Source organism: Chrysochloris asiatica, unplaced genomic scaffold (genome assembly GCF_000296735.1).
Source record: "Chrysochloris asiatica unplaced genomic scaffold, ChrAsi1.0 scaffold00123, whole genome shotgun sequence".
In the NCBI taxonomy this organism is placed as follows: domain Eukaryota; kingdom Metazoa; phylum Chordata; class Mammalia; order Afrosoricida; family Chrysochloridae; genus Chrysochloris; species Chrysochloris asiatica.
The window spans coordinates 8,020,424-8,030,794 of NW_006408641.1; the positions used below are offsets into that span (position 1 = coordinate 8,020,424).

The following is a 10,371-nucleotide window of genomic DNA, read 5'->3' on the forward strand; positions in this document are numbered from 1 at the left end:
TGATAGTTGATCCAAGAAGAATGAAGTCCTTGACAACCTCAATCTCTTCTCCATTGATAAGAATGATGTTTATTGGTCCAGTGGTGAGGATTTTTGTTTTCTTTACATTGAGTTATAATCCATACGTAAGGCTGTGCTCTTTGATCTTCATCAAAGAAGAAGAAGATACTAGTGGTAGGCTAGTCAAAAGTATTCTATGTAATATTGAGGAAGGTGCCTCTGTCTCATTTGCTGAAAGTTTTTATTACAATTGGTATTGGTTTTTGTCATGATTTTTCTGCAACTACTGAGTTGACCTTGTAGTTTTGTCTTTTTTTTTCCAGTTGGTAATATCATCAATTATGATGATTGAGTTTAGAGTATTAAGCCATCCTGCTTTTATGGAATAAACCCCCCACTTGGTCATGATATTATCCTTTTATGAATTTTTATTTGGTTTACTAAAATTTTATTTATACTTTTGTACTTATGTTCCTGAGGTTATTCTATAGTTTGCTTTTTTCCAGATGGCATTGTCAGGTTTTGGTAGTAGGTAGTAATGCTCACTCATCTCATAGAAAGACTTTGAAAGTATTCATACGTTTTCAATTTTCTGGAAGAGTTTGTACATTAATGGTTTTATTTCTTCTTTAAATTGCTTGAATGGATTTATGAACCCTGTGGACCAGGAATTTTGGGGGATTTTTTCTAGATAGATTTTGAACTATACTTTCAATTTCCTTTTTCCTTATTCTTGAGTAAGTTTTGGTAGTATCATTGTACCTAAATTGTCAAATTTATATCATGAAGTTCATGTTGTTGTTATGTGCCGTGGAGTCGGTTCCAAGTCATAGCGACCCTGTACAGGGTTTCCGAGTCTGTAAATCTTTACAGGAGCAGAAAGCCTCATCTTTCTCCCGCGGAACAGCTGGTAGTTTTGAACTGCTGACTGTGAGATTAGCTGCCCAATTTGTAACCACTACGCTACCAGAGCTAATATACCCTTATTTTATTATTGCTAAAATCTGTGGTGATGTCATGTCTCAGTTTTTATATTGGTTGTTTGTATTTTCACTGTTCGGTTGTTTTTTTTTCCTGACCAGTCTTGCTAGAAATGTATCAGGTTTGGTTAAATATTTTTAAGCATTTTGATTAACAAATTAAACTTTTCAGGGTTAATGTAATTTATGGGCCACCCCTTTCATACCAAGTCCTGGTGTGGTGCTGTTAAATAAAGCTCTGGACCACAAGGTCAGTTTAAACCACAAGGTCGGCAGTTCAAACTCACTAGCCGCTCATGGGAAACCCTATACAGAGTCGCTAAGTCAGAACCAACTGGACAGCACTCAACAACAAGGAAAAAAACAACACGTGACCTAAGAAGATTACTTATTCAAATCCCATTCAAGTCTAAAGGCAGCAAGTAAACCTTGTTAAGTACACAAACCTCAGGGGATATAACATCTGTAGCACTTAGCTGTTTGGGGCAAGATTGACAGTTTGAACCCACCAGTTGATCTGCTACTATTAGACTAGTTAGAACCACCATTGTAGTCCATTGTTGTTGTTTGGCTGGTTTATTTTTTAATTATTATTGAGAATATACAAAACAGAACATAACAAAATGACTTGTTTCCACATTTAGAAATTAGTGACATTATGTTCAAGTTGCTCAACCACACTTACCATCCTTTTCTGAATTGTCCCTACCCCATCATATAAATTCACTGCCCCATAGGTTCCTAGCTAATCTTTTGAGTTGCTATGGTCAGTTTGATTCCATATAGACCTTAGAAGAACATAATGCTCAAGACAGACATTTTTTTATTAATTAAGCTAAGCCATTGTTGGTTTGGAAAAGACTTCAGGGGATATTTTTAGTTGAAGGTTAAGAGATTATCTCAGGGCAGTAGTTTCCAAGGTTCATCCACCCTCTGTGATTACAGAAAGCCTGGAGTCTGTAAGAATTCGAAATTGTTATGCATCTCATAGTCATTTCTGGATCGGCCAGTGACATGACCAAAATAAGGTTCTGTTCTCACTGATAGCGGTGTTTCTACTACCACTTCAGCAACTATAAACATCTGCTATGTTCCTGCTTTTGCCACTTGTTTACTTTCTGAATTCCCACCTGTGCCTTCTACAGAACCTAACAGAAAGCCAACCTGAAACCTGGAAAAGAACTCAGAAAATGGAATTTGTAGCAGAAAATGTGCCAGTATGTCTAGGTCTTAATGTAGTTCATAATAAATTAATATTGGTGTATATAAATTGGTTCTTATATATGTTTCTATGTACATCATCTAAATTGGTATTTATAAGTAAATCATGTGTGTTTATTATTATAAAAGTTTTATATTTTAGTTCTTAAGAACTTTTAGGAAATATATGAAAATCACTAATTATGTTTTCTCTTATATGCTTTGCTGGCGATTTATTTTCTCAACGTGTTTGTGTATTCCTCTCAAAATTGCACATGATAATCTAACCTACTTCCTAATTTTAGAGAGTGATCTCTTTCCATTTTGAGTATGTACATAGGTAGTTTTACATTTATAGACTACATACTATGGACCTGTTTTCAAAGTACATAATGTTTATTATACATTTTCACTGTTGATTATTTGCTCTTTTTTAATCATCAGGATTACTAATAGTCTTGTAAATGTGAAATTTATGGCATGAAGTTGTTTATATTCCCTTATTTTAGTATGCTAGCATCTGTAGTGATGGCAGATGTTTAGATGGACAGAGTCCTAAATCTAGTGGGTATGCACTAAATAAACTCTTCCTTCTCCTAATCATCAGTGGTTGTGAATACTAGAACTATTGTTATGCTTAAACTGTTGAAAAATTATTTAAATTGCACAATAATACTGGGATAACAGAAAACTTTTAGTTCCTTTAACCAGCGTCCTCCTACAACAATACCCTTATTTCTATTCCAAAATAGCCAGGAGATTAAAATCATTGTGTTAATGTGAAAGAACAAAGCAGTGATGAACTTTAATCTGTTACCTTGTTCCCAGTAATTGCAAGTATAGTTTATGCTTCTTAGAGGAAATACATTTTTAAAGAAATTTCAACTTCTCAAAGTTTTGTAATGGTACTGACTTTTCTGTTGAAATCTAATAAGGATGCCATTGTAGTCACATTTGCCGATGGAAGATGGTTTTAAATTTGCTTTGGAAATATATGTTTGCCTGCTTTTTATGTATTGCTGTTAAGTGCCGTTGAATTAGTTCCAGGTCATAGCGACCCTGTATAGAGTTTCCAAGGCTTTAAATCTTCAGGGAAGCAGAAAGCCTCATCTTTCTCCTGTAGAGCAGCTGGCGGGATCAAACTACAGACCTTGTGGTTTACAGTCCAGTGTTTATCATATGGAGTCACTGCACTCCCTTGTATGCGTTAGATATATTTATTTTTGGCTGTATTTGATATACTAGAAATTTATACTGATTCAGATTTATATAATGTTATACTTTATTTAAGAAATCCTCTGAGAACAACGGTTAGAATAAAAGGTCAGAATTGGTTTGAGCACAATGGGGTTCTACAGAAGACCAGCTCCTCTATATTAACATTGTGCCTTCTAGATAAACCAGCTTTAAAAGAATTACTGTTTCATACAATACCCAGACTCCAAACATAGTTTTCAGATCCTTCCTATATGCAAAAATCTGGAGTGGCCTATGTGGACATGGAGGAAGTTAGGGTGGAACCATTCTTCATATCTGTGTTCATTGTCACTCAAGGAGGACAAGCTTTCACAAGATCCCCATTGTTTCAGCCCCTGTATTAAGGAGTCCTAGAGCTCTGGTAGGGTAGTGATTACGATTCGGGCTGTGAACTTCAGGAACAGCAGTTCGAAACTACCAGCTGTTCCACAGGAGAAAGATAAGGCGTTCTGCTCCTGTAAAGATTTATAGCTTCGGAAACCCAGTACAGGTTCGCTATAAGTCAGAACCGACTCCACGGCATATAACAAGTATGGAGCTGTAGGATGAGCACTGAACCTCAAGGTCAAGTTGAACTGCAAGGTCATTAGTTCAAATTCATTTGCTACTCCTCAGAAACCTTATACAGGGTCACTATGAGTCAGAACCAGTTCGGTGGCACTTAAGACCATAACATTAAGGAGTAGTGGAAACAGTAGCAAAAATCCAGGCCTATGGTTGGGGTGGCAAACAGGACTGGCAGGATTTAGAAGAGCTAGTCCATAGAGCCCATGTCTGAGTTCAGAGGGAGTATTCAGGGCATAGCAAGGTAGGAATATGAAGTGTGGGACAAAGTGGCTTTGTCAAAATGGAGAAACTATAACTTTTCATTCAGGTAAAACTGACACATAATCCAGTTTTTCTTATCCTCTGCTTTTTTTTTCTTTGCTAGAAATACCTTGTCTCATGAAATTTTAATCTGATATTGTATGTTGTCATTTTATCTTTTAGTTCTCTTTAGGGCTTCATTATTGTGCATATTTATGTATTTCAGTGGGAGAACCGAAGTCCAGTCAGTACAGTATGGCAAAGAAAAGGCAAATAAAGATAGGGTATTTGCAAGGTAAGCCACTTTTATTTCAGTATCTGAATTTTTCTAATAGAATGGTTAATATTATTAAAAACTCTACAAATATAACTATAGAATTATCACATGATTTTTAGACACTAAATTATATTGAGGGGAATTAATTTGTCTAGTTTATTCACTTGAGTATTACTCATGTGCCAAATACTGTAGTTCTGACTAAACTGAATCAAGTGTTATTAATATAACATTTTGTTGGAAAGTTAATCCCCTTCTTAATATTATTTTTGTTGAGAATATACTCAGAAAAATTTGTACCAATTCAGTTAAGTTTTACCACTTAATGACTTTAATTACATTCTTTTAACTTGTGTAACCATTCCCACGCTCCTTTTCCAAGTTGTTCCCTTCTTGTTGACAAACTCGGTGGTCCCTAAGGTTTCTTTCTAATTTTTAAATTTGCTGTTGTCACTTTGTTCCTGTATGTTGTTATTATAGATATTTCTTAAAAGAGCAAATTTTGGAAGCAGATCTTTTTATAAACTACTTTAGATTATTATGGTTTAGTTTTAAAAAGACTTCAAGAGATGCTTTTGGTGTAAGTTTGAAAGATTATCTCAGGGCAGTAGTTTCAGAGGTGTGTCTAGCCTTCTTAGTACCAGTGTGTCTATAGAGTCCATGAGAATTTGAAATTCTGTTTTACATATTTCCCCTTTTGATCAGGATCCTGCTATAGGTCTTTGATCAAAATGTTTATTAATAGTAACTGAGCGCCCTCAAGTTTTTCTGGTCTCATGACAAAAGAGGCACTTGTTTATGGAGTCATTTGGCCACACCTTCCATATCATCTTCCTATTCCTGACTGTTGCTCCAAGTGAATAGAGACCTATTGTGCCTTGAATGGTTTACTTGCAAGCTTTTAAGACCCCAAGTACTATGCAACAAACTAGGTGGCAGATACCCTAAACATCTTATTAGGCCAATTAGTGGGGTGTCCCATGAAACTATGACCTTAAACTTCTAGACCAAGAATCAAATCCCATGAGGATTTTTGTTTTACATAAGCAGCCTCCTGTCATTGATATCCTGTGCGAGTAAAGTTTTATTAAAGATGATACAGAAACGGCTGCAAGCATACACTGACAGAGAACTTCCCAGTGGTTCCAGCTGGATTGAGAAGAGGACATGGAATGAGGGATATCATTGCTGATGCCAGATGGATCTTGGCTGAAAGCAGAGAATACTAGAAAGACGTTTACTTGTGCTTTATTGACTATACAAAGGCTTTCGATTATGAGGATCATGACAAGCTATGGACAACATTGCAAACTACAAGTATTCCTGAACACTTAATTGTGCTTATGAGGATTCTGTACATAAACCAATAGGCATTTGTTAGAATAGAACATGGAGACATTGAGTGGTTTAAAATTAGCAAAGGTGTGCGACAGGGTTGTATTCTTTCACCATACTTATTCAATCTGTATGCTGAGCAAATAATCTGAGAAACTGGGATATATGAAGAAAAACATGGCATCAGGATTGGAGAAAGACTCATTAACAACCTGTGATATGCAGATAATACAACCTTGCTTGCTGAAAGTAAAGAAGACTTAAAATACTTACTGATGAGGATCAAAGGCCACAACCTTCATTATGGATTACATCTCAATGTAAAAAAAAAAAAAAATCCTCACCACTGGACCAGTAAACAACACTCTTATCAATGGAGAAAAGATTGAAGTTGTTAAAGACTTTATTTTGCTTTGATCAACCATCAACATTCATGGAAGCAGCAGTCAAGAAATCCAAAGACATAATTGCATTGGGCAAATCTGCTGCACAAGAGGTTTTTAAAGTGTTGAAGAGCAAAGATGTCAGCGTGAGGACTAAGGTGCACCTGACCCAAGCCATGGTATTTTCAGTAATCTCACATGCATGCAAAAACTGTTCAGTGAATAAGGAAGACCGTAGAAGAATTGACGCAGTTAAGTTATGGTGTTGGAGGAGAATATTGAAAGTACCATGGGTTGCCAAAAGAACCAACAGATCTGTCTTGGAAGGAGTTCAGCCAGAGTGCTCCTTGGAAGCCAGGACAGCCAGAGTTCATCTCTCATGCTTCAGACATATTGTCAGGAGGGGCCAGTCACTGGAGAAAGATAATCATGTTTGGAAAGGTGGAAGGTCAGAGAAAAAGAAGAAGACCCCAGTGAGACAGGTTGGTAGTGTGGCAGCATCAGTGAGCTCAAGTGTAGCAACAATTGTGAAGTTGACCCAGGACTGGGCAGTGTTTCATTCTGTTGTGCATAGGGTTGCTATGAGTCTGTACTGACTCAATGGCACCTGACAACAACAACAATAGCAAGAAACTTCAGTAGCTACTGTTTGGTTTTTTGTTGTTAAAATACGTCTATCTCACAGCTTTTGCCAATTCAGTTTTTTACAGGTGTACAACTTATAATATCGTCTATGTGGTTTTACCCTTTATCAGTATGATATTTCCATCACTATTAACCTCTTCATTTCCCCTTCCCTATCCATAGTAACCAGTAATAAACTTTATACTTAATACATTGGCCTTTTCTCATCTTTTTATACAAGTGAGTTTTTATACACTATTTGGCCTCTTGTGATAGACTTATTTCACTCAGCATAATGTCTTCCAATTCCATCTATATTGTAGCATTTATCAAGACTGCATTTCTCCTATTGGCTGAATAATATTCCTCTGTGTGTGTGTGTGTGCGTGTGTGTGTGCGTGTATTGCATTTTATTTATTCATTCATCTGTTGTTGGGCGTTTAGGTTGTTTCTACCTTTTGGGTATTATGACTAATACTGCAGTGGACACGTGTACACCAGTGTTCTTACTCTCTGCTTTCAAGTCTTCTGGCTATATCCGAACTGGTGACCTTGGTGTTAGCTGTCCAACTCAAAACTACTACACTATACCAGAGCTCCTACTTGTATTTATAGCAGAGGTACATATATATGTAGAAATAAACTCTGTCAAACCTAAACATATTTGTGGGTATAGCCCCATTCTCCTTCACATACCTGTTCCACTTGCATGTTTTTCTATGTATCCACTCCTTTTTTATACTCTTATTGCAAGATAATAGATGTGATCGTATTTACCTCTGCTGCCTGTAACTCTTGTATTCCTAGCAATGTCTTCCTTTGCCATCATAATTTTTGCTTACTTTCCCCTCCTACACCTGGTAACCATCATAGAATGTTTCTTATTGTGTGAAAACCTTTCCTTGACCTTTTATGATAGTGCTCTCATGCAAAATTTGTTCTTGTGTGGTAGATCTTTTGCATTCCCAGCAGCAATGGGTAAGGGGTGGGGGATGGAGAATGTCTAGCCTACGAGCTGTATAAGGCTGGAGAAATCATTTGGTCTGGCCTTACCCAAACAGTGGCAATTCTAGTCATCACGTTAGGTGTGAGTTCATTAAATTGTTGACCAAAATATAGCAGGCTAATATTTAAGTCACACACAGTGGCAGCAGCATTGGGCTCAAACTTAGGTTGAGGTTGGCACAGGACTAGACAGTGTTTTGGTCTGTTGTGAATAGGGTCACTATCAGTTGGTACCAACTCGATGGCAACTAGCAATAACAAAAAATTTTAAGTTGATAATTTTGTATGGCCCATGAATGATACAAATTTTGGCAGAAGAAAGGTTCTCCAGGGGAGTAAGGGTTCCAATTTTCCTTCACCTCCTCCATCATTTGTTATTTTCTGGGTTTTGTGTCTTAGCCATCCTAATGGGAGTAAAATGCTATCTCATTATAGTTTTTATGTGCATCTCTCTGATGGGTAATGAGGCTGAGTATATTTTGATGTGTTTTCTGACCATTTGGAAGTCCTCTTTAGTGAAATTTTTATTTTGGGGTTTTATAATTGAGTTATTTGTCTTTTGGGTTATTACTTTCTTTTTGAATATATAGTTTCCAAAGATACTCTCCCAGTCATTGATGTATCTTTTGGGATTATTTTTGGTAAAGTCTTTTGATGAATAAAAGCTTTTAATTTTCATGAGGTCCCATTTGTTTATTTTGTCTTTTGCTCTTTGTACTTTTAGTACTATATTAGTTAATCCATTGTTGAAAGCTAGACCTGACAGCATTGTCCCTGCTTATTCTTAGAATTTTCTCGTTTTGGTTGGTATATTTACATGCTTAATTCATTTTGAATTTGTTTTTGTTTATGGTATGGGGCAAGGATCCCGTTTTATTTTTCTGCATGTGGAAATTCACCTTTCCCAGCACGATTTATTGAAGTGGCTCTTTTTAACCCCTCGAATAAACAGCGTGCTTTTTGAAAATCAGTTGATCATAGATGTGTAGGTTTATTTTTGTGGATTCTCAATTCTATTCCATTGTTCTACATGTTCTATTATTAACACCAGTACCAGTATCAGGCTGTTTTGATTATTATGGCTATATGTTGTCATGGTTAAGTGCTGTCAAGTCAGTTCCAACACATAACGATCTATACAGGGTTTCTAGGAGTACCTGGTGGGTTTGAACTGTCAACCTTGCAGTTAGCAGTCCAGTGCTTATCCTACAATGCCAGGAAGTGTGAGTCCTCTAATCTTGTTCTTTTAGCTATCCAGCACCTCTTGTCTTTCCACGTAAGGTTGAGGATTAGCTTTTCTTTTTCTATAAAGAATGCTGTTGGGATTTTGATCAGGATTATGCTGAACCTATAGATTTCTTTGGGTAGTATTGATTATATAAAGTGTTCCAATCCCGAACATGGAACGTGGAACATCTTTTCACTTATTTAAGTTTTCTTTAATCTCTTTAATTAGGGTTTAATAGTTTTTATTGTATGAGTCCTTCACATTCCTGATTAAATTTATTACTGTATAGTTTATTCTCTTTGATGATGTTATAAATGGAATTATTTCCCTAATTTTTCTTTCAGATTTCTTATTGCTGCTTTATAGAAATCCAGCTGATTTTTGTTTGCTAACTTTGTACCTTGCAACTTTGTTATATTACTCTATTACCTCTATATATTTTCTTGTGAATTTTTTGTTTTTGTTAAGTGCCGTTGAGGCAGTTCCAACTCAAAATGACCCTGCATAGGGTTCCCAAGGAACATCTGGTGAGCTTGAATCACCGACCTTGCAATTCAAACTGACTTTGCAGTCTAGCACATTAATTTGCAGAGCTACACCAGGGCTCCAAGATTCTTTGGGATTCTCTATGTCATATCATCTGTGAATAGAGATAATTTTAGTTAATTCTTTTGAAGTCTGATACCTTTTATTATTTAAAAATATTTTAAGGAATATAGTAACTTATTTTATGTAATATTTAGTATTTCCTTTTTTATATGATTTTATTGTTGAGAAACAGGTAAGTTGCTTTTTATTTACTTACCATTTAGTTATCTTTATTATTTAGGATTCAATATGCCCACTTTTCCTTTTAACAAGTGAAATGATATTGTCTTATTTAGAACATAAATTATTAATCAGTTAAGGAATGAATTAAATAAAGAATGGGTACTCAGAATCCAGTTAGAAAAAGGGTATTGAGGGTTAATGCGCTAGACTATATAAAGTTATTTGAACTGCAAGATCAGCAGTTCCATCTCACCAGCCACTCTTTGGAAACCCTATACATTGTCACCATGGGTCAGAACCAACTCAAGGCACTTAACAACAACAACACACAAAACTAAAACTGACAGAATGGAAAATAAACAAATTTGAGGAACAATAAAACCATCAGAGTTTGATGACTGATTGGATGGAGGTAAATTACATATAGGAATACGTACAAAGACTGGCAAATTTAAATGACCTAAGACAGGTATTGCTAAGTGCCGTTGAGTCGGTTCCGACCCA

The 10,371-nt window shown here is 36.0% G+C and overlaps 1 protein-coding gene across 1 annotated transcript in view; it reads left to right on the forward strand.

Annotated features, from left to right (window-relative positions):
• Nucleotides 1–10,371, forward strand: part of PTPN4 (protein tyrosine phosphatase, non-receptor type 4 (megakaryocyte)) — a 222,426-nt gene that overhangs the window by 140,760 nt on the left and 71,295 nt on the right. Inside the window, exon 12 of the mRNA XM_006868745.1 lies at nt 4,471–4,539. Coding sequence (XP_006868807.1) covers nt 4,471–4,539 — 69 coding nt within the window. The remainder of the gene's footprint in view (nt 1–4,470; nt 4,540–10,371) is intronic.